The sequence below is a fragment of the Pogoniulus pusillus genome, chromosome 8 (assembly GCF_015220805.1).
Source record: "Pogoniulus pusillus isolate bPogPus1 chromosome 8, bPogPus1.pri, whole genome shotgun sequence".
Taxonomy (NCBI): domain Eukaryota; kingdom Metazoa; phylum Chordata; class Aves; order Piciformes; family Lybiidae; genus Pogoniulus; species Pogoniulus pusillus.
Genome location: NC_087271.1, coordinates 16,257,203 through 16,281,418, shown reverse-complemented (window position 1 = coordinate 16,281,418; position 24,216 = coordinate 16,257,203). Strand labels below are relative to the sequence as shown.

At 42.7% G+C, this 24,216-nt stretch overlaps 2 protein-coding genes across 5 annotated transcripts; one reads left to right on the top strand and one right to left on the bottom strand.

Moving 5' to 3' along the window:
* Nucleotides 1-201: 201 nt before the first annotated feature.
* Nucleotides 202-8,163, bottom strand: TRMT13 (tRNA methyltransferase 13 homolog). 4 transcript variants are annotated; one of them, XM_064147362.1, is made up of 11 exons: nucleotides 7,997-8,163; nucleotides 7,512-7,554; nucleotides 7,367-7,433; nucleotides 5,977-6,039; nucleotides 5,766-5,835; nucleotides 5,257-5,363; nucleotides 3,615-3,782; nucleotides 3,070-3,142; nucleotides 2,134-2,208; nucleotides 763-1,177; nucleotides 202-452 (listed from the first exon to the last, which is right to left on the bottom strand). In XM_064147362.1, exons 1-11 carry the CDS (start codon nucleotides 8,085-8,087, stop codon nucleotides 257-259), a joined length of 1,368 nt encoding a protein of 455 aa, XP_064003432.1. In that variant the 5' UTR covers nucleotides 8,088-8,163; the 3' UTR covers nucleotides 202-256. The 4 variants fall into 4 exon arrangements, with proteins under 4 accessions (XP_064003432.1, XP_064003431.1, XP_064003433.1 ...); XM_064147361.1 differs by having other exon boundaries at nucleotides 7,512-7,558; nucleotides 7,997-8,137; XM_064147364.1 differs by lacking the exon at nucleotides 202-452 and having other exon boundaries at nucleotides 821-908; nucleotides 1,034-1,177; nucleotides 7,512-7,558; nucleotides 7,997-8,137.
* On the top strand, nucleotides 8,150-23,910 carry SASS6 (SAS-6 centriolar assembly protein). The gene is made up of 17 exons (XM_064147368.1): nucleotides 8,150-8,295; nucleotides 9,507-9,567; nucleotides 11,388-11,467; nucleotides 13,008-13,112; nucleotides 14,038-14,209; nucleotides 16,369-16,446; nucleotides 17,325-17,444; nucleotides 17,897-18,088; nucleotides 18,292-18,486; nucleotides 18,822-18,911; nucleotides 19,004-19,183; nucleotides 19,725-19,806; nucleotides 20,449-20,558; nucleotides 22,642-22,764; nucleotides 23,063-23,139; nucleotides 23,547-23,638; nucleotides 23,741-23,910. The coding sequence occupies exons 1-17, from the start codon at nucleotides 8,150-8,152 to the stop codon at nucleotides 23,809-23,811; spliced, it is 1,974 nt and encodes a 657-aa protein (XP_064003438.1). The 3' UTR covers nucleotides 23,812-23,910.
* Nucleotides 23,911-24,216: the final 306 nt, after the last annotated feature.

Genomic DNA, 24,216 nt, shown 5'->3' with positions numbered 1-24,216 from the left:
CCCTGAAGGTGTTTAAGGAGAGCTTGAAAGTGGCACTTAGTGCCACAGTCTGGCTGATGTGGTGGTGTTAGGTCAAAGGCTGGACTTGATCTCAGAGGTTTGTTCTAGCCTCAGTAATTCTGTGATCCCGTGAAAGATGAAGCCAGGTGTTTTTTTGTTTGTTTGTTTTTGTAAGCAATAAGCTTTTTTTAAAAATCCAGATTAAGTTTCATAGGACTTTGGGTTTTTTTCCTGCCAAATCAAAATCTATCTCCTGTCATGTAGCTGGCTCTGGTTTCAAAGATGAACCTGGGACAGCTGTCAAGAGGACGTTCTCTAGAGACACAGCAGACTCTGTATAATACTGTAGTGCAGCCTTGTATCCTCGTTGTTGTAAATATTCAACCCGCCCATGGTCAATCAGCAGTTTGCAGAGGTAGCCTATTTGCTTTCGTTCCTCTACAGTGAGGATCCTGGGTTTAGGAAAAGGAGGAAAGAACAAACAGCACATGTTAGAATAGTTTTGTTAGCTGACATTAACACCTAAGTGTAGAAAGACTACTGAAATCTGTAAGATCATTTCAATTCAGGCCAGCATGACTGTTGAAATATTTGAAACTATATCCATGCAAACATGGGCATAAAGTAGGGCACTTCTGCAAAGGTAGTAAAGTGTTTCTGTAAAATGAGTAACTCTGAGGACCCAAAGCAGTTTACTGTACCACTATACATCATTTTGCTTTTCTGCAGAAGTCCATTTTATAGGAAAAAAAAACAACATACCCTTGTAAAGTATCAGAACCACTCTCTGTCTTGCTGAATGTTTGGTCATGCTCTTCTGGGTCATTAGTTTGATCTTCACTTTCTTCACTTGTAGAGGCTTTGGTTGTGGTTTCTCGCATGCCACAAGTGGCCCAGCTACTCATTCTCTGAAAATAATGAAATTCTACTGGCCCAAGTCCTACTGATTTAAAGAACTCTCTGCCTACATAATGTGTCCAGTCACACTTGTGATGGCAACACAGTGCAATAACTATTCCGGCTATAGGCTTACAGTCGTCTTTACTGCATTTCTTATCAGAAGAATTGTTAGAAGCCACCTCTGCCTTATCACTCCTAGAGCGTTTGGGTGCGGGCTCTTCATTTGCTCCATGGCAGCAAGCTGTGTAACTTTCAACCAAGCATCTCAAAGCAAGATCTGGGGAAAACACATAGACCCACAAAATAAAATAAATCAATGAACACCATGCCATTATTTATACAGGCTCTATCATGGCTGGGAATGTGCTTCCCGTAAGAGGAGCAGAGGTACGCATTGCAAACTGGGCCAAAATGCAATTTTAAGAATCGTAGAATCAGTCAGGGTTGGAAGGGACCACAAGGATCATCTAGTTTCAACCTCCTTGCAATGGGCAGGGACACCTCACACTAGATCAGGCTGTCCAGAGTCTCATCCAGCCTGGCTTTAAACACCTCCAGAGATGGGGCTTCCACCAACCTCCCTGGGCAACTTCTGCCAGTATCTCTTATGCTGAAGAACTTCTTCCTAACATCCAGTCTGAATCTACCCATTTCTATCTTTGCTCCATTCCCCCTAGTGCTATCACTACCTGACATCCTAAAAAGTCCTTCACCAGCTTTCTTGTAGACCCCCTTCAGATGCTGAAAGGCCACAATAAGGTCACCTCAGAGCCTTCTCCTTTCCAGACTGAACAGCCCCAACTCCCTCGGTCTCTCCTCAGAGCAGAGCAGCTCCAGCCCTCTGCTCATCCTTGTGGCCCTTCTCTGGACACACTCTTGTAATAGGGGCTCCAGAGCTGGACTAAAGGATAACTAAAACTGAAATGCATGCTTTGAAAACATGGAAACTCTACATGAGCATATGTGGCATCTAGTGACATGGTCTAGTGGATGTGGTGGTGTGAGGTCATAGGCTGGACTTGATCTCAGAGGTCTACTCCAGCCTCAATGATTTTGTGATTCATTTGCTGTTCCACTGAAGTCCACAGATATGTTTAGCATGTAATTGCTACATTCAATGACAAAGGGTTAGAGGCCAAACAAAGCTTAGAAATGACAGTTCAGATTAGTCCATTCAGATTCCAAGATTGAGCATCCTAATGTTCTGCTGTTAGGACATGCATGCATTTGTACCTGTTGCAGCACCACACAAATGCTTCCCAATTCCTACCACTGGTAGCTTTTTCTTCTCCAGAATAGGCACCTTTTCTGGGGTGGAAGAAAGAAAAAACAAAATAAACACATACACAATCCATAACAACCTGAGAAGCTCTATTATTGTAGTTGGGACAATATTTTTTCTGGGAAATACAATTTCAGGGCACTTAAATAAATGTTTCCCAGTATTGAAAAATACAGTTATAAGCTATTAAAAACAAAGTTTCTTTTTCTAAAACAAATTAGGGGAATTGGGTGCTGTGGCTAAGAAGCATATTTAACCATTTCAGCTTTTTCTGCATATGAAATGTAAGACATCAATGCATTTTAAGAGGAAGTTCTTCACAGAGAGAGTTATTGTCCATTGGAATAGGCTGCCCAGGGAGATGGTGGAGTCACCATCCCTGGGGGTGTTCAAGAAAAGACTGGATGAGGCACTCGGTGCCATGGTCTGGTAGACTGGATAGGGCTGGGTGCTAGGTTGGACTGGATGATCTTGGAGGTCTCTTCCAACCTGGTTGATTCTACGATTCTATCTGCTGCTAGCAGGCACTCTCACAACTTCTGTAGTTTAGCTATGCATAACACAACAAGGAAGTGCAGGACTTGCTTCATTCTGCACATCTAAATCAAACAATGCAAAGATGTTTAGTCCTGCAAGTTGTCCTGCTGTGGCCAGGGCGGGGATTGGACTCAAAGCTCTCTAGAGGTCCCTTCCAATCCCTAACATCCTGGAAGTTCTAAAAAAAAAATCTTCATCATGATTTTGTTTGGGTATTTCTCACCACTAAGAATAATCTTCAAAGCTAAGTACATTTGAGCATGCTGCATACAGATCAACTTAAACTCCAGTATTCAAAATGTAAAGTAAACCCTACACTTCGGATTTGTGCAAGCTGTGAAGGGACTTACTTAAACATAAATGCTGAATGTCAACTTGAAGCCTTTCAAACACAGAATCTTTCCTTTTATGTTTTCCATCTACCTGCATAAACAGAAAAAGGTCATTAAGATCAGTAAGATCACTGAGAAGAGAAGGCTACAAGGAGACCTTATTGTGGCCTCCCAGCATGCGAACGGGGCCTACAAAAAGCTGGGGAGGTGCCAGGTAGTGTGGGGGGGGTGCAGAAGACTCCAAAGCTCCCTTCCAACCACTAACATCCTGTGAACGTTCTGTGACTATGTAGGGCTGGCCACTAGTCATTGTAACTTTGCTGCAGGTATCAATGCCAGACTTTATTCCTGTCAACAGCTGCACGCTTCCAACATTATACACCTGGACTTTCTTCAAATATATTTGCTGTTGGCAAAGCATGGAACGTAGGCAGTCCTCCTTCCAAACCTTAACGTTTATAAAGGCTTTATGTTAGTTTTGAAACTAAAAAGCAAATGCTAATAGCTACAATGACAGCAATTTAAAAGTCATGCTCTGCTCACATGACAATGCCCTTTCATACCTTGAATCTTGTTGTTGCCCTTTCCACAAGCAAAAACTGAACGTTTTCAACATTCTGTAAGGCAACATCCACCCAGTAAGACAACTTCCCTCGCCCAGCTCCAAATTCAACAAAGCATCTTCCTGGACCCAGTAAATGTAATTTTTCCATGTTACCTAAAATAGAAGCCTACAAATATCAAAAGATGATTATGAATCATGCAAATATTTACAGTGTGTATTGTAAAGCCTGATAGAAAATGACTACTTCACTAAACTGCAGAAGGCTTTATTTTATCAAGTCTTCCCTTCCATGAGGAACTGGGGAATAAATCTTGTGCATACAGAGGAAAAGGGTAATGAATTATGGCTGGTCAGTATCACCCTGCTCTTTTATTGCTTACATAACTCCACCCAGATGTTTTTGGAATGTATTTTTAGGATCAGGTAGACAATATTGTTTTCTGCTGACTCTCAGCCATCTAAAACGGAGTACTCTACTGGATTTTCTGCGAAGCATCAGTGCCTCCAGAGCTCCCTCTACTGAAATTACACATTTTGGGAATGCAGAGCATGGGAATAAAGTAGAGAACCCAAAATTTCTCACTTTCAAATTTTTCTTCCCAATGCCTTCTGTTTTACTACAGTATGGAACTCATCTCCCTTAAAAATCCCTGATGTTCAAGATACATTAAGAAGGCAGAAGGCTAAACTCAGGTTCTTCAATTCTTTTGAGGCATCTGTTAACACTAGGACCATCTCTTACAAAAAAAGTAAACAATTCCTTTTACTGTTTTAACAAATACAGCATTTTCCATTTTCTGGCTCAGATTTATTCCGAGTTCATATAAGAATGCAGAAGCAAAAATTGAGATGAACACCACACAACTTGTAATTTCCGTATCCTAGTAAACTTTTGTTACTGTATATTTAACAAAGCATCAATTTAAAGGTTATATACATGCTGTTATTTGAAAAGCATAGTTATAGAGCCTATCAGATTGCCTCTCTATGGGGTAACTAGCATCATGCATGCACAATCCTTCCAATTTACAGCAGCAGAATTACAGGTGTCAGAACATCTATAGCTACATCACGGTTAAACCCCAGCTGGCAACTAGGCATCCTACTGCCATTGCTCACTCCCCTGCCCCTCAGGGGTGTGGAGGAAGAAAATAAATACCTAATCAATGCCTTGAGGTAAGAGCAGCTTAAAAGAACAGAAAGTGAAGGGGAAATAAAATTAACACTAACACAATACAGAAAACAAGTGATGCACAACACAATTGCTCAACACTTGCTGACCAATGCCCAAGCAGTACCTGAGCTGCTCCCTGGTGCTCCCTAGCCAGCACCTCATTTTACATACTGGGCATGACATCATATGGTACGGAATACTCCTTGCATCATGTCCTTGCTATGTCCCCTCCCAGCTACTTCTGCACTCCCAGCTTCTGCTGGCAAGGCAGTAGGAGAGCCTGAAAGTCCTTGACTTGCAGCTAAGCAGTGTTAGATACCAACTAAAACATGAAGGTGTTCTTGACCTTATTCTTATCCTAAACCAAAAATGCAGCACTGCACCAGCTACTGGGAGGAAATTTCACTTTATTCCAGCCAAAATCAGGGCAACCTAGCAAGGACAAAAAAATAATGACCAAACATACCTGTTGTTTCAAATGTTTGACAGCGGATTCTCCGTTCTTCGGGTCATTTAAGGCTTCTTGTAAAGCCTGGTGGGACAGTACTTGTTCCTTCAGGCCGAGTTCCAAGCCTGCATGCAAATGCAAAACCTTTAGGCATAGGTTTCCTAGAGTTTCTGGGTTTGCCACAGAGATGTTAGAATATTCAGACACTAACAAAATAGCCTGTTGGCAGCATAGACCTGTCACTGTATCTGTAACAGCTGTATTTTTGTCTGCACTGGTATCTGAGTGAGAAGCAACACAAAATGAAATTAGCTATATGAACAAAGGACCAGTGTTTTAGCATTCTCTTCATGTAGTTTATAATTTAGCAATTGGAGGATTGCCTACATCTTGCTGATAATTACTTCAGTTCTGTTTAGTGCCAAATGTCTCACATTTTCATAGGTAGCTGACAAGAAAAATGACAACAAAATATGTAATCAGTTCAGTTTTTAAACCATCTCATTTTCAGTAATAAGTAAGCTCACCATTACTTGCTTTTTGCAACTTGGCAATTAAGTTTTCCAGCTCCTCCTTGGACAGAAAAGAGATAGGTACCTTTTTAAGATAAAAAAAAAGACAACAAAAAATGCCACACATAAATAGAAGATCTTTTTATTTTTGGTAGTTCTTTAGTTATAGGATAAATTTCAGCATGTCAAGCAAGAACTGAATTTTAGAACAAACAAATATACTCACTTGTTCTTCTACTATATCTGCTACATCTTTTAAACCTGCATTGATATCTTGAACAAAGTAGACCTTTAGAAATCAGAAGAAAGGAAATCAGATTCTGTCATTTAACAGGAAACAAAAAGCTAGATTTTCAATGCTTTTATCAAGGTACATAGCAATAGGTATCCACTGCAAAAGAAGTTATCCCCAGCAATTTTCTTACTATAGTCTTATCTGAAATCTCCAGCAGAAATGATTGTTCTGAGCTGTTTTGACACGACTGAACTCTTTCATAAGCTGCTGATGCTTCCTAGGCTACAGACCTTTTTAAGGTTTCCCAGATAACACTGATAATGTGGAAAGGCAGATAAAGAAGCCATCCTCTGCTTTCTTGAAACAGATGTTAAGACATCCATCCTATTCCAACCTTCAACACTGGCCACAGCTGTCAGCCTAGATTTCCATAATTCATTGCAAGTTTGAGTGAAGCAGGCAGTTGGATAGGGCAGCAGAAAGCCAGAGGTCAGAAAATGTCTAGAGCCTCCCTCCTAGCTTTGCTTTCCAACCAACTCTCTCAAATTAACGGCATTAAGAGAGGCTTCTTAGAGAATGTTTTTGAGAAAAACGAATTAAGTAATTTTCATTTGTAACTAAGAGAACTGAAAAGCTGTGCTGAAATACAGCGAGGGGGAACACAGAGGATGAGGAGACTGGAATGTGAATTTCATTTCAGCAAGCTCTCATTCAGCTTCCATACTGTCCTTGCTAAGACTTCTGTGCTCCAGATCACAGTTACTGTCAGCACAGTAAATCCCCTTGTATAGGGTTAACACTCCTGGGGGAGTGACCCTGAACCTGACCCTAGGGGTCTTGGCCCCTCCTCAGGGGTGGGCCACACTCCAGGTGATGGTTAGCCCACTCCCCCCACTTCCTGCGGTATAAAAGAGGAGCACTTCCTGCTCCTCGCTCTCTTGCTCTTTTCTCCTTTACCTGCGTTCATGATCACACACACACTGATACTGCATACCAGCCACGAGGCAGAGACACCATCACACTACTCGGGTTGTATCCATCCCTGTTTGTATTTTGTTGTTTTCCCTTCCTTATCCTTTGTAAACTCCCCTACCTCCAATACCCTTTTCTAAGTTATTGTTAAACTTTTCCTTTTTTACTTCCAAATCGAGTGAGATTGATTTATTGGGGTGTCCCTACCTTTATCTCTCTCCCTGTCTTTTGGGGAAAAGGAGGGGGAAGAGGGGAGGGCGCTCTATAAATTCTATAAATTGTCATTGGGTCTACCAAATTTATAAGAGTCTCTGGGAACTTGCATTTGAACCCAAGACACCCCTGCACAGCTGTACCGTTGAGGGTTTTCATCTGAGAGGAAGTAGTGCTGAATTTACACTACACTTACTGGTTTTGGCTTCTCTCTTGAATTACACTTTTTTAAATGCTTTTGCAGTTGGTCTTCATACACAGTGCTAAAATTCAAATGGAAAGAGGAGTAAATGAACAGCATTTATCAGGTGAACCCAAGAAAAGCATTTAGATAGACTTACTGTTTGGGATCAAGAGGGCATGGAATTCTTTTTCTGTCGTTTTCTTTCTAGTTATAAAAGAAAAGTTTTAGGCAGCACTTCAACATGCAGTCAGTGTTCCTGTTTTAGAAAAACTGTTGTGGGACATTTGAGTTTCATAGAACACCTATTCTGAGATCGGTGAGCTACTCAGAACGCAGAAACCGAGACAAGACTTTGACACTTAGATGGATCCTAAAAGAATAAGCCTATAATGTAATGACAGCGTCACTACTGGGCCGAACGTTAGCTGTAGCACATCCAGCGCTCAAACAGAAGCGCAGGCGCTGCCTCTGCTGTGCGTTGCGGGGCCAGCTCAAGCGGACCTGCCGCCCGCAGCACCCTGGCGTGTCACCAGAGCTTCCCGTCCGGCCCCGTCCCTCGCAGAGTCCGAGCTCTCCTGACGCTTCCCCATCCTCCCCTCCCGGAGAAGGGGACCCGCGACCCCGCCCGGCAAGGCCTGGTACCTCCTGCTGCCCGTGCTCTCCACAGAAGCGCCTCCCCGGAGCCGGGATCATCTTGCAGAAGCGGTTCTTCCTCTGCACAAAGTAGGCACATCGCCCTGGCAGCGGGGAGCCGCGGCCCACCTCCGGCTGCGGCGCCGCCATCGCCGGCCCAGCATGCCCTGCGGGCGCCGCCTCGCCTCCATCTTGAGGCCCCTCCTTCGCGGGCGTCGGGCGCCAAACTCGAAGCGCAAGATGGCGGTGGAGAGGCTGTTCGACCGGCCGGTGTGTGTGCAAGTGCGCGGCCAGGGCTGCGAGGAGAGGTGAGCGGCGCGGAGGGGCTCTCGCTTTCCTCGCTAGCTGTGCGGAAGCTTTATCGCGATCCTTAGGAGACGGGCTGCAGAGCAACAGGCTCTTTAGCGGCGCCCGGCGCTTGCTGCGAGCGGTGGGCTGAGTAGCTTTGGGGCTGCTGATAGGAACCCTCTGGGGCAAAGGAAAGGGGTCGCAGTAAGGCTGGAGTTAGGTAGTGCGGGCTAGGGTGGCTGCTTCGGATGCCTTGCCAGGGCAGAGGGGATGGAAGGAGTGCTGATAACGGAGAAAATGGGCAGAAGCGCTGAGGGGGACAGCCCTCCTCTGAGGGGGACACCCGCGTCTCCTCTACAGGCGACCCGAGGGCCGGGGCTTCTGTGCCGGCCGCGCACGGGCAGTGGCAGCGCTACCCGGCCAGCAGCCCGGCCTGATGTTTGAGCGTCTCCCGGGCCGCGGCAGTTGCCCTGCGGCAGGCTCGCCTCCCCTTCCCGTCGCCAGCCTTGCCGACGCCTCCTGCCTTACTTCCAGCCCCTCCGTACTGTCCCTACGGCGTAGGCCAGCCCACCTGTCTGTCGCGATCGGTTTGTGGAGGAGTAAACTGATTTGGGCTCGTCCGTGTACATGTGTGCGTGGCTTAACGGGGTTAGAAAAGCCCAGGAATATTTTTTATGTGAATCTTTCGCTCAAAATACAGTGAATTGCAGTAATATAGCTCCTGTCTGGATTAGATGGTGTGTGCAGGTGTTAGGGCTATTGTGGCTTGCCTGCATTAGAGGGCACAGGAAGGATGATATCTATGGGTGTATTTTGTAGTGCAAGTAACTTTGCAGTTACTCAGGAAGAAGTAAATGAAGACAAGGTAGTACCGTACAGTGATTAGGAAAAGTTTCAGCGATCGTTAATGGATTTCGTGAGGCTTTTCAATAGGTCTCTGGGCAAAGTTTCAGTAGCTTTGCCTTGCTATTTAAAGTTTGATGGATAACGAGTAACAAAAGACCCAAAACAACACCCCAAAAAAAACCCCAGACAGTCCTGAGTTTACTGAGGAGCAGTAATGAAAACTGAAACTAGCCCGATATGACTAGTAGTCATCAAGGGGAACCTTCTCCACGTATCAGCCTCAATTTTTGTTTTCGAAGTATCGTTTGATAACGCGGCTAGGAACGGATGTTGCTGGGAGAAAGTTTTCTTGATTTGTTACTAAGTTTCATCTCTTTGTATGCAGGAGGTTAAATGTTCGAGTGAATATTGAGCTACTGTCCGTATCTAATCCTCTTCATAAAAAGGTTTGTGGGTTAGTTATATCTGTGATGTTCCTTAGGTACTATGTGAATTTAATTGTTTTAAGAGGACAAATTGACAAGGGAAAAGCAAACTATTATTTCACTATATTTGTCACTATTTTGATATCAGTTCTTGAGTCATTTAGTTGTTTTGGTGTGGTTGATTGTTCGTTCCTGGTCTTTTTATCCCTCTCTTTTAGGCTAGGTCTTAATGAACTTGCAAATTAAAAGTATTTGGAGAGCCTCAGAAGAACCTGTGCTACATGTTTAAGAGCAGTCTCACTCCATACATACTCAATGCTATTTAAGAATGTAGAGCAGCACTTCTATTTGCAAAGTCCTCATCTTAACTAGCAAAAATAACAACTTGTATCTTAATTTATCATTTTGCTTTTTGTTGATAAGTGTGTTAGTCCTTGAGTATTTGAAATTTATCCAGTAGGGAGGTGTAGGAAGGAAGTAAAGTTGTAAATTTGCAGTAAAAAAAACCCCAAACTTCCTTCTCAGAAAAAAACACAACAAACCATTATATGACTACTGTAGGCTATAAAGTATTTTCTGCTCTGTGTCTAATTTGTCACTTAAACTGTGCATCCACCTACCACAGTGTTAAAATTGGTTGTTAGTTGGATATAGTGTTATTAAGGAAAGACTTGTTTGTAGAAGGAGTAGAGCCTGGTTTTGGTAAGGTTCTGCTGGCTGAGACAGTGATAGCATTAAATGTGAAGAGGCAGCTCAGTTAAGAACTGTGTACCAAGTTGCAGACTCTGCCAGGAGGAGGTTTAGAAGTACAGCTGGGTACACTGGTGAGTGATGAATCTGAAAAGGTGACTTCACGTGCTCGGATCAGTTAATGATACATTGAATCAAGCAAGTGTTGTGATCATTCTCAACAGCCATGCTCAAGCTGGTTTGGGCTGGTGTTAGTTTTAAAATAAGCTGGCTGCATGTGTTAATATGTAAGTTTGTTTATACACCTCCAACCAAGAGTTTTGTTAATGTTACCGGTATCAAAATTACTGACAAATGCTTCAGTTCTGTATGTGTGCTGTGGTCACACTTTGGTTATGTTGGAAGAGCTGTCAGGTTTATATTTCATTTCCTTCCTCTCTGAAGGGAAGTCTTCATACAGGTTTGTGCCTCGTTAAGAGAGCAGGTGCCTGGGCCTAATGTATTAGGTGCTTTGCAGAACTTTAATGGCAAAGCAACCTTGACAGCCAATGCAGTTTTTCTAAAAGGCACTGTGTAGACCTCTAGCAAATAAATGAGTTTGTTTTGTGGCATTGTGCTGCTTAGCTTTTAAAATTTTCCTTATAAGCTTACTGAGCTTCAACTGTACCCATTTTGTGTTTGCTTCGTGCAGCTCTGTGTTCAAATACATAAACTCTTCAGAAGAAGGTTTCTTAGACTTGTAGCAGCAGTATGCTCTGAAAAGCTCTCAGTTATGAGAATGATGTGATCCATCACAATGGACTGCTAATGCTACATTCCTGTTTCACGATGTGTTTGTGGGGGAGGGGGAGTAGCAAATGGTTTTATTTCTGCTGAAGACACACTAAATTTTAAAACTTTGCTGCTCAAAGTTGAAGGTTTTTATTCAGTATGTTTTTGTGAGGAATAATTCTCCTGTGGTTTTCCACTGTAGTATTTGAAGCTGTGCTAAACATTAGTATTTTCTATGTCCTAAATTAATTGCCACAATTCTATCTTGTTTTTGGTTAACCAGTAAAAAAAAATATATGCTGCTTGGTTTGCAAGATTTGAACAATCCTGCAGGGTGGTTTGTAGTATTTAAAATGTTATTTATATGTCTGTCTTTTCAGGATTTAGCTGTTAGATTGACTGATGATACTGATCCTTTTTTTCTTTATAACCTTGTCATATCTGAGGAAGATTTTCAAAGGTAAGTGTAGTTAAGATGTCTCATCCATGAAATACTTCTACATGGCAAAAAAGAATGAAGGAATTAATGTTTTTTTGCTTAGGACGATCTGTCTTAGAATTTAGCATTTTTGACCTGTGGAGTTTTGTCATTGTTTTGGTAGTGTTCTCTGTGGCCAGTTGGTGAAGCAGACAAGTAAACAAAGGTGATTGGTTCAGGATTATATAGATGAGTGACAGAATCCTGATGTTACGTTCCCTGCATAGAAGCAGTATTGCTATTTGCATTTTTTTGTGTTTCACAACTACTTCTTATAGACTACTGTATGTATTCCAAGGAGTAATTGCAACAGGGAAGTCTGATTGTGTGGATTCTCAGACTTGAGTCTTTGTCTTATGGATTTCTTGTGTAGTAATGATACATTTGAGTCTCATTTGCCTAGGATTTGATGAAATTTGGGCACCAGGCACAAACACTTCAGTTTTCTGCTTTGTGATATGGTGGTTGGGTTTTGGTTTCTTTTGTTTGGTTTGAGGATTTTTGTTTTGATTTTTAAAGAGTGGTGTGATCTGTGTGGGGGTCAAAAGGCAACAGCAAAACAGTGTTGGCAGAAGAGATAGACAGGAAAAGTGTGGTGTTATACTGGATATGGCTTTGTGCATACATGTCTGTTTCTGTCATTAAGTTTAGTGTGTCTGTGGTGAAGGTGCACAATTAAATGAAAAAAGCAGGCAGATAAAGTCTTGACAGTGGTCAGGTGTCCCCTCATTGTATTTTGCTTCTCCCATGTACCCCCAGTCACTAACTGTACTGCTCTGTGCTGTAAGGAAGTCTACTCAAGGGAGCACATTTGTTGTGCCCCAATAACGTCTCTTATTTTTCCTAGTGCAAACCTTTTGCAATTGCTCTCATAATCAGAAATATTCTCTGATTATCCAAGACATGGTTGTACTTCTGTGTTCAGGGTTGAAGATAACAGTCTAGCAAACTTCAATGATGTGCTCAGAATTAGTTCTTTCTAAAAAAATACAGGACATAAATTACCTTCTCTATATTACAAGAACTTGTGGGAACATGTCCACAGAAGGGTAACAAAGATGGCTGGAACTCCAGAGGGCTGGAGTTCTTTTCCTATGGGGACAGAGCTGGGGCTGTTCAGTCTGGAGAGGAGAAGGCTTTGAGACCTTAATGTGACCTTCAGTATGTGAAGAGGGTCCACAAGAAAGCTGGTGAAGGACTTTTTAAGATGTCAGGTAGTGGTAGGACTGGGGAAATGGAGCAAAACTAGAGGTGAGTAGATTCAGACTGGATGTTAGGAAGAAGTTCTTTACTGTGGGAGTGTTGAGACACTGGCACAGGTTGCCCAGGGAGGCGGTGGAAGCCTCATCCCTGGATGTTTTTAAGGCCAGGCTTGATGTGGCTCTGGGCAACCTGATCTAGTGTGAAGTGTCCCTGGCTATGGCAGGGAGGTTGGAACTGGATGATCCTTGAGGTCCCTTCCAGCCCTGACAATTCTCTAATTCTATTGCTAATACTTTATTTCTCCAATTTGTTCATATAGTTTAAAATCTCAACAAGGTCTCTTGGTAGACTTCTCTGCTTTCCCGCAAAAATTCATAGACCTGCTTCAGCAATGCATTCAGGAACAGAACAAAGATATCCCAAGGTAGGTAACAAATGAATGCTGTATTGCTCTGTGTCTGCACTCTGTGTTCTTTTCAGCCGCATAGACTGAGAAGAGTCAGCAGAGCAAGATAATTTACCCTTCCTCTGGATGGATCAGTCAGTGGATGTTACTGACAAAACCTGAAGTCCTGGGAGAACTGAGTAGTGGAATTATCTTCCATTAAGTCTCCAATCCAAGTGGAAGCTGGCAAGCTTCACAACTAAGCACATGTGCAAGGATGCAGAGCTGGTCTCTCTTTTTTTAATTAATGCTAGAAAACTGATCTGAATTTGGTGGATCAAGGTGTAAATCACTATCGCAGTGGAAGGCAGAGTTTTAAGGTATTCTGACAAGGATCTTTTTTGTTGTTGTTGTTGTTGCTGTTTTTCTTTAGTGTCAGTGGTCAGCTACTAATATGTGCAGAGGGACACCTGAGGTCCCCTTCTTACCTGTAGTGGTCTTTTCATATATTACTTTTGTTCATGTGGGTACCAAGAAAATCCCTTTCCAGGACTTCCCTACTGTAGTAGTCAGGCCATATCCTGACGGAAAATATGCACAGGCAATGAATTTTACTAGGTGTAAGATATGTGAGTCAGGAGTCTGCTTTCCTTTTGAATTTGGTCAGGAATGCCTTGCTTGGATTTGGATTCCTGTGTCTGAGAAGAGCTTTTGAAAATGTACAAATAAAAAAGAGTTTGGTTTTGTACGTTTCTTGTTAGAAGGTGCAAGCAGTTTATATTTATTCGTGAAACTGACTACAACATAGAGATTAAGTTTCATAGTTATTTTTCAGGCAAAAAATGGATAACCTTTTATTGCATATGATAATAATATAGTTTAATTGAGAATAGCTTGTCCAATCCACAGGTAGTTTCAGAAGAAGAAATATGCTAAACATTTGATCTTTTTTTATTTTCCCTAGGTTTTTGCTGCAGTTAGTTTCTTCAGCACCTGTTCTAGATCACACACCTGTCTCTCTGAATGTAGTGGAAACCAACCCTTTTAAACATCTTACCCATCTGTCTCTAAAATTCCTACCAGGAAATGACACAGAAATAAAGAAGTTTCTAGCCAGCTGTTTGAAATGCCTTAAGGTAAAACGGAAGCTTGTCATTGGCCTTGACACTGCATGTACTTAAACATCCTGCGTCTGGGTTGTGACAGTCCCAGGCACACACATAGGCTGGGCAGTGACCTAGCAGCCCTGAAGAAGAGGGCTTGGGGATGAGAAGCAAAATATGAGCCACCAGGGGACACTTGCAGCCCAGAAAACTAACCAGGTCGTGGGCTGCATCAAGAGAAGCGTAGCCAAGCAGGTTGGGAGAGGTGATTCTGCCCCTCTGTGCCACTCTGGTGAGACCCCGCGCCTGGAGCACTGTGTCCAGTGCTGGAGACCCTATTAAAGGAAAGATCTGGAGGTGCTGAAACGTATCCAGAATAGGGCCACGAGGATGAGCAGAAGGCTGGAACTGTTCTGCTGTGAGGACAGGCTAAGAGAGTTTGGGTTCTTCAGTCTGGAGAAGGCTCCCAGGAGACCCACTTGTCACCTTCCAGTGTCCTTCCAGTGTCTGAAGTAGGCTACAAGAAAGCTATTGAGAGGCTTTTTTAGGGTGTTGGGTAGTGACAGGACTGGGGGGAATAGATCTAAGCTAGAGGAGGGCAGATTTAGTTAAGATGTTAGGAAGAAGTGCTTCACTGTGAGGGTGATGAGACACTGGCACAGGTTGCCCAGGGAGACGGTGGAAGCCTCATCCCTGGATGCTTTTAAAGACAGGCTGGATGTGGCTCTGAGCAACATGATCTAGTGTAAAATGTCCCTGAGCATGGCAGGGAAGTTGGAACTGGATGATCCTTGAGGCCCCTTCCAGCCCTGACAATTCAGTAACTGTTTCAGAAATATGTATCAAGTTGTACTGGCTTATGTTTCATTTTGACTTGTCTGTGTCAGTGCACACAGCTGTTTGGGTACATGTGATAAGACTAAACTTGGTGTTGCTCTAGCAGTGGCAATATTACTTGTATGTTCAGACAAGCACTATGATTTGATCTGACAACAAACAGGGTATTTATACCTGCAGTGTATGTCATGTGCAGCTGTGGGATGTGTGTCTTGCTTCACAGCCTTGTGCTGACTGTCATCAACTGAACTTCCAATGTCTGCTTTCAGCAGTTGGGTTTAGGAAAGTGTGCGAGTGCCTATAGTTGTAAGGCTTTGTAGACTTCAGAGGGTCAGTAGCTATAAACCATAGGTTGAATTGGAATGTTGGTAGCATGCTAGGTTTTACTTAATGAGAAATTAATGGCCTCATAGGTTGACTGTTTCCTGTTCCAGTTCCATGACCTGGGATTTGTCTCTCCTCCCGTGCTGTCATGTTTATAGCCAGATAGAAGCTATTTTAGTAACAGGAATTTACAGTATTTCAGTTACTTTGTTGTTCATGCAGCTTCTTTGCAAACAAATCTTTGATGCTATTTCTTTATAGAATCACAGGCTCACAGGATGTCAGGGGTTGTAAGGGACCCAAAGAGATCATTGAGTCCAACCCCCTGCCAGAACAGGACCATACTGTCTAGCTTCAGGTCAGAGGAATGCATCCAGACAGGCCTTGAAAGTCTCCAGATAAGGAGACTCCACAACCTCTGTGGGGAGCCTGTTCCAGTGCTCTGTGACCCTTACAGTCAAGAAGTTCTCCCCTTTGTGTTGAGCTGGCACCATCTGTGCTGCAGCTTCCATCCATTGCTCCTTATCCTAGCCCAGGGCTCAAATGAGCAGAGCCTGTTTCCCCCTGGCCCTCAGATATTTATAGACATTTATTAAATCCTCTCTCAGTTTTCTTTTCTCCAGACTATGCAGACCCAGGTCCCTCAGCCTCTCCTCATCAGGCAGTGTTCCATTCCCCTAACAATCCTCCTAGCCCTCCACTGGAATTTCTCCAGCAGGTCCCTGTCCCTCTTAAACTGGGAAGCTCAAAACAGAACTCAGTACTCAAGATGAGGTCTCACCAGGGCAGAGTAGAGGGGGAGGAGAACCTTCCTTGAGGTAAAAATTTTAATTCAGGGCTCTCACTGTGTGAGCCAATGCATTTTCTTTTAAATTTATCTTGTTCAGCATTAAGTTTATTTAATAAGATGATTTTTCCTCAAATATGATGGGTTTCTGGGTGGTTAGGCAGGATATGCTGATAAAATGGATGCTAAACACTACTTGTATTTTGGGAGCTAAGGATTTGACTTGATGCCACTTTGCACGTAGGAAGAAAAAAACACGTTGGAAGAAAAACTTAGAAAGACTGAAGAGGATCTTACCAGACAACTTAGCTACACTCAACAGGTAATGGAAGTTTTTGAGTTGCCTGTTGTAAGTTGCACTATTTTAAAGCTGTGGAAAATGTATCTTCTTGTGGACTGATTGTGAAGGCAGTGGCTAGCCAATGGAGTGAGCCAAGAGAAGTAGCCTACTGTAGCTTTTTTTGAGTGAAGCATGCAACTGAAGAAGGCAACTGAATTCCTACCATACCAAACAGAATTGTGACTTCATTTTGTATGGGGTCTGTATATGCGCACACAAATGATACACTAAATGTGTGGTAGTGTGAAAGTAAATAAACTTTTGTGTATTCTGTGAACAGTTGGCAATCCTTTTCTTTGGAACAATTGTGAATCCAGGATAAAGAAATCGGAAGCCTTGGAATTCCTGTTAATCTATTTTGCAGTCAGCCCGGCAATGACATTACATTTGTGCTTCAAGAGGGTGATTTGACTACTGTGAAACAGAAAATCTCCATTTAAAATATCTGTTGTAAAGGTTTTTTTGGAATAGAATACTTGTTCACCTCATCATTGCAGTTTGACTTGCAGTTACTGCAGTGGGTTTGCTGAAATGGAGTGCAGAATTATAAATCAAAGAGAGGGGAGGATGCTGATGAACCTTTTCACCTTTGTTTTATAGAAGTGAGGAACATCAGCAGGCTGTTCTGCTGTGTTTTCACTCTTACAGTGGCTGGCATAAAAATTGTTTTATGCAGTGTCAGAAGGGTGCTCTGTAGATTCTGTTTACAGAATGAGCAGACACTTTGGCATCTGGTGCTGAAATTTCAGTTTGTTGTTGTTTTTAAAATAATTCTATATAATTTTGAGAAGATAACAGTGAAGAATCAATGCATTGACTGGTACTTCAATTCTTAAAACTGCCTCTGCTTTATCAAACAGAACTTGTCTGAGAAGAGTCGAGAATTAGACAAACTGAAAAATGAATGGACCTCATACACTACAGCTCTGACAAACAAACACACACAGGAGATGACAAATGAAAAGGAAAGAGCTCTCCAGGTATGACAATAGAAAAGAATTCACCTATAAATGTATATGAATCTAATCAATGTCTATAAATATCTGGCTGGAGGTCAGGAAGGATGGGACAGGGACAGCCTTTTCCCACTTGTGCCCTGGCATAGGACAAAGGACAATGGATGTAAACTATGGCACGGGAAGTTCCACCCCAACACGAGGGAGAACTTGACTGTAAAGGTCCCAGAGCACTGGCACAGGCTGCCCAGAATGGTTATGGAGTCTCCTTCTCTGGAGACTTTCCAGCCCTGTCTAGATGCATTCCTGTATAACCTGCACTAGATTCTGCGGTCCTGCTCTGGCAGGGCCATTGGAGTGGAAGATCTTCAGAGGTTCCTTCCAGCCCCTAACATCCTGTGATCTTGTGAACAATGTGAATAGTTTCTATCTTAATATTAAGATTAATAACTGCTTTGTTCCTTTGCTTCTTATAGGCACAAGCTCAGTATCAACAACAACATGAACAACAGAAAAAGGAATTGGAAAATTTGCATCAGAAAAGTATTCAACAGTTGCAGAACAGACTTTCAGAACTTGAAGTCATCAATAAAGACCTAACAGAAAGGAGATACAAAGGAGACTCCACAGTCAGAGAACTGAAGGCAAAGCTTTCTGGACTAGAAGATGTATGGCTTATTCGTTTCCACAACCATCTTACTGTTTTCCGAGCATTTTAGAGCATGTAATAGAAAAATACAGCTTATGAAGTTTGTTCATCTCCTCTTCATCTCACACTATGCTTTACTATTTAGCTATAGCTGTTTAAATTACGGGTACAGGTGTTCTTAAAACAACCCTCTGTAAATAAAATTCTTTCCCACCGTTCTAGGAGTGTCAAAGAGCAAAGCAAGAGGTGTTGTCACTGCGTCGGGAGAACACGACTCTGGATGCTGAGTGTCATGAAAAGGAGAAGCTCGTTAATCAGCTCCAAACGAGGGTTGCTGTGCTGGAACAGGAAATCAAAGATAAAGATCAACTCGTTTTTAGAACCAAAGAAGTATTAGATGCCACACAAGAACAAAAGGTTCCTTCCACTTTCAGAATGATGTTCTTTAATGCCGTATAGAACCTTCTAATTGAAGTCTCTATAGACTGGCAGCAGATCAGTTTTTATGAATATATCTTTCATATGTAGTTAAAAGATTCTAAATGATGGCATCAAAAGTATATTGAATTCAGTTTCACACAGTGTAATGCTGCTGTTATAATGTTGTAGTACTGGACTGAAGTTAGTGGAACTTTTTGTATGGATTTGTCATTTGAAAAGCAGGGATTAGCTCCCAAAGAATTATTGACCTTCTACTTGAAATTACAGACAATATCTATCACAGCTTTATTATTTTTAATATTCTTTTAAAGGCCATACTGGAAGAAAGTACTGAGAAAAAACAAAGTCATGTTGAGAAACTAGAGTCAACAGTTAAGTCGCTGTCAGCTGAGCTCCTTAAGGTTTGTTTGAACATGTCTGTCTTTGTGAACTTTCTTCCTCATGCATAGGTGTTTCTCTTGCAGAATATCTGATTGGTTTATTTTTTTATTAGGCTAATGAAATTATCAAGAAGTTACAAGGAGATTTGAAAACTCTAATGAGTAAATTAAAATTGAAAAATACAGTAACAATCCAACAGGAAAAACTATTGGCAGAAAAAGAAGAGAGGCTTCAGAAAGAGCAGAGGGAATTGCAGGAGATGGGACAATCTCTTCGCACAAAAGAGCAGGAGGTACTGTGACATGTTAATCCTCTACCCTGTAAATGCATGCAGTGTGGTGTGGGTTGTGACTGGTGTACAGCATAGAATCTACTCTTCGTTAACAGGGCTGGTTTAAAAGTGTAATCAGTTTTTCAGGGGGTTTTGTTAACTAATTTGTAAGGGCAATCCATCCATGTTGAAGAAAACTAAAACTGCATGAAGAATGCAAAAGAATAAGCATGCTTTAACAGGGATATCCATGGTGGGGGAGGCAAAACAGGGAACAGAGTGAACTTCTGCTTCCATTAAGTATATTCCCCTGCTTAGAATCCTTGCTTGCTTTACTCATATAAGAACTAAGGTTAGAAAAGTTTCTGGCTGTTGTCTTGTCAAGACCCTGGCTAAAATTAGGGTTTATTGTAAAAGAATGACACTGTTTTTGTAAAAAACTGAGGTCAAACTTCTCTCATTTTAGAACTTTATAGATTCTTTCTACTTAAATTCTTTTTTTCTTGTTTGCCATTAGTAGTAGGTCCTGATGGTGTTGATAATTGTTATGGGAATCTTGCAGGTCTGCAAGCTACAGGAACAGCTAGAAACTACAGTGCAAAAACTGGAAGAAAGTAAGCAGTTGCTGAAAACCAATGAAAACGGTAGGTTTGTACAGTTTCACTACTGTCCCTGTCAAGATTGACATGGTGATCTAGCTGCTACTGAAAATTAGCAAGGGCAGCTGTATTGCTTTACCTGTGTTTCCTTTCTTGTGAAGATCCACAATTGCTGTCATTCATGGAAAATAGGCTTCTCTCTGTAGTGGATGTGCAGCAACCTAGAGCTAGCTACAAGCAGAGGAGACATTGTTGGCAGTTGGTGCTTGTACTTGCTTGGAGTGTAGTGTGCATGTGGTGGGCTAGCTAGAGGATGGAACCAAATGTAGGCAGGTAGAAAGCTTGAACAAGAGACTAGGACTTCTAGTGGTGCTTCAGCATAATCACAGGATGTCAATGGTTGGAAGGGACCCAAAGAGATCATTGAGTCCAACCCCCTGCCAGAGCAGGACCATACAAGCTAGCTCGGGTCACAGAGGAATGCAGCCAGACAGGCCTTGGAAAGTCTCCAGAGGAGACTTCACAACCTCTCTGGGGAGCCTGTTCCAGTGCTCTGGGACCCTTAAAGCCAAGAAGTTCCCACTTGTGTTGAGGAAAAGTAGCCCACCAAGTTGCCATGTTTTGTGAGGAAGGGCTACTAACAGCTTGTAAGAGTTAGGAAGTGAGCTTGACTTTTTCTCTCTGCAGTAATCACGTGGTTAAACAAACAGATGAATGAAATTCAGATGGCCAAGAAGCTGGAGACTGCTGCTGGTGTTCAGGGTGGTGTTAGGACTGCAATTTCACCTCAGGGCATGGTAAGCTAGAAATAATATGTTTGGGATGTAATTGCTATTTCCTGAGATGCATGGCCTTGAAAGGAAGTAAAAATCAAAGTCTTTTTATCTTCTTTGGGCCCTATAGTTATGAGTGGGTGTGGGTTGGTTTTGTTTTTAAAAGTTACTGTGTATTAATATATACAAAGCAATACAAAATGGGCTTGGAAAAGATGGAGGGGGAAAAAAAGGGTGTTTTTGTGAGATTAACTTGTGCACTAATTAGCTTTGTATAGATTATACTGTTTGAATACTCTTATTGTTGATATTTACAAACATGAAAATAAGGAGTGAAAAACATTACCTCCTGTCTTTGAAGTGCCATACTGGTTCTTCTATTTCATTGTCTCTGTGTGTGCAGAGGTCTCTTTGTTGCCTAGCAGTTGATCAGCTACTTATTTGGTGGTGGAAGGGTGTGTCCATGCAAAGGAGTCTCTGATTTAATACATTAATCTGTTACACTTGTATGTGGGTACCCTGTATCACAGGTTAGAAGGTTACCACCCAAGACCATGTGGGTTATTTTAACACCAAGCACCCTCCTAATCTCATCATAGTGCAGTTTTTAAGGCATATAGAATTTAATGAAGTGTAGCCCTATTCAGGCCAATGAGTCTGCTCTGGTCTTACAGTGGGACAAAGGCAAATAGACTCTAGGTTCCTGACACCAAGGGTAGCTCCACTGGGCTATGTGTAGGGGAACAATCACAGAATCACAGCATGTTAGGAACTGGAAGGGACCTCAGAAGCTCATCCAGTCCAACTCCCCTGCCACAGCAGAATCACCTAGACCAGGTCACACAGGAACACATCCAGGCAGGTCTTGAGTATCTCCAGAGAGAGAGACTCCACAACACCTCTGAGCAGCCTGTTCCAGGGCTCTGTCACCCTCACAGTGAAAAAAATCCTCCTTGTGTTTCCATGGAACTTCTTACTCCTCAACTTCCACCGTTGCCCCTTGTCCTGTCATTGGATATCACTGTTTTGGAGGCAGGGAATTAATGTGGCCGAGTCAGGAATTTTTATATAAAAATAGAGTAATTTTTTTTTCCTGAAAACCCGCCCCCAAAACTATATACAGACATTAGTTTTAATTAGCAGATTCAGTTCGTTTGAGAAGATCTACAAGGATACCATAGGTAATTTGACTATTTTGGAAGTCAGAAGTTGGAAAAGGCTTGTTGAGCTATTAAATGACAGCGTTTAATAACAAAGCTGAGCCAAAATTTACTCACAGGCGAGTCAGGCTGGTTGAAAGGAGGGCGGTCCAGCTGCCTGTCCCCTAGCTCTCTTTCAGAGGCCGTTCGAGGGTCATTAAGGCCTATTGAGCCTGTATAAAGGGTGCTAAAGGTGGGAAGCCATCCCTTGGAGCAGAGCGCCAGGGGCTCCTTCTGTAGAATCTATCCAGGTGGGGGGAGGGGGGAGAGCTCTCAGGCACGATCACTCAGGCAGGCACGATCACTCAGGCGGGGGCCAGCTCTAAGGCGGGAACCCCAAAGTGGGAAGTCCCCCAATATTTGTACCCTTCCTAGACAAAGAGCTGAGTTACCACTTCCTAGGCGCGAAGACCACAGCCAATCCCCAGCCCGATTCCAGTGCGGGCACTGCACAGGGCACCCCTCGTGCCGGAAGAGCCCCTTGCTCACCCCCTTCATGCCTGCAGGGCAGGGGGGAAACAGGTCTATTCGTGCCTTTTCCTCTCCCATTCAAACCACCGAGGGAGAGGAATTTAGGGGTATACAGGACTCCAGGACAATCACAGAGTAGAGCCTGGCTCCAGCCCCTTGGCACTCACCCTTTACATACTTATAACCATGAGTGAGTTCACCCCTCAGGCTCCTCCTCCTTTATAGTTGCTACCTAAAGTGTTCTCACCTCTTCTAATATTTTTTTTAAAGTTAAAAATTAAAGAATGTGCATCCAGGAAAAGTGATGTTTTCTTCTCACCAGGAAGGCTCAAATGAGTGTCAGCTTTGTCCTTGTAATTACTTGTTATTTTTGAATCTTTATGACTAGATCAGGGATTTGTTTTCCTCCTTTATGATGTACTCTGTTTCTCTTGTAGCCTGACCGACCATTCTTTCCCAGCTCAGGGATCAGTCACCTCATTTCTCCTTCATGTGCCTTCCAGAACTTTCCACAGTCGGTGCACAACAAAAGTGTTGCTTCCCAATCTGCAGTACCAAAGGCAAGCCCTCTTGACTTTTCAGGTTTTGGTTAAGAATGTGTTAGCATAAAACAGTAAAGCTTCATGTTCAGAATCTGAGAGCACATCAGTATAAATGTAAATCCCAGTACTCTTGAAAACTCCCTCTCCTGGACATCACTAGTGTTGGCAAGAGCTAGTGTTTGGCTTTAGGTTGCTTAGGTGCTGTAGCAAAGTATAGAAATGCTAATCCCTGCAGAGTTCCCCCTCTGAATACACTTCCTGATTGACTGGAATCCAGTCAATCAGGAACTAACCTCCAGCTCTTCTGGTTCTGCAGATCCAGCTTTCCAAAACAAATTGCTCTTGGGATGTTCAGACAGTGACTGCATCTGGCCATCCAGCAAACAAGGAGAAGTGAGTGTCACCTGTAGCCTTGGGCTTGCTTTGTAGTCTCTTTCAATACAGCCCTTCTTATGTCTGGACCTGAGCAGAACATGTCCAGTACCAAGCTACTCTCTGATGTTCCTTCCTGCATCATTGCATTAAGAATTATTAAGTTATAGCAAACTCTTACTGGTCATTGAGTATGATTTGTCGATGGCAACTGAAGAGCCACACATTACCATAGTAGGCTCCAAGAAATAAAAGTTCATTGTCCCTCTTGGTGACAGACCCAAGGCTTACCTTTAAATGATACACATGACAGGAACGCAGTAGTTGCACTTCAAGAGCAGATTTTTCTGAAGGGGTGGGCCTGTATCCACGCTTGTTAAAACACTGCTCACTGCCTACTTGAAATATTAATTAGTCTTTATTTCTAGCAGTGGCAATTTGGGGCTGGAATCCAAGTATCTCAAGAAAAAAGATGACAGCATTCCTTTACGAGGGCTCAGCCAAAATACACTTAGCTCGGGTACGTATGGAAATAGTGACACCAGACCTGGATTGTCATGCACTTCAGGGGTGGTAATAGTGATGATACTATGAACAGTGTCTTGTTTCTGCTCTTCTGCAGAATATCTGAAACCCTACCAACCAGCACCAAAAGCTGCAGGAACACCTGCCTCTGCTTATTTTCCTGGGTAGTGGAAAGGACTCCTAGAGTAAGAGCTTTATTTTAACCATTCTGGGGGGAATGTGGGGATGTCTTTTAATATATTAAAGTATTGACATGAACTGACATGATTTTGTAAGCCTGAATTGGTGTGGTTTTTTTGAGAGAGAGATTGTATCTGGACTTTCCTGGATAGATGAGCAGCAAGAAAAGAAAAAAGCTTGAAGTGTCCACAGCCTTAGGGGGAACACCACTGTAGTTGTCACTGGGGCTGTGTAGAGTTTTCTTTTAGCACACCAGAGACTGGGTAGTCTTCCTAAAAAAACCACTGAAGTGCCCTGACTTTGTTACAGGAATTGTGGCTCTGTAACAGGTGAAATGTACACCCTAGCATCCCTGAGCGACCCCTTCTCTGGGGTTAGCTCTCTTCACTCCTT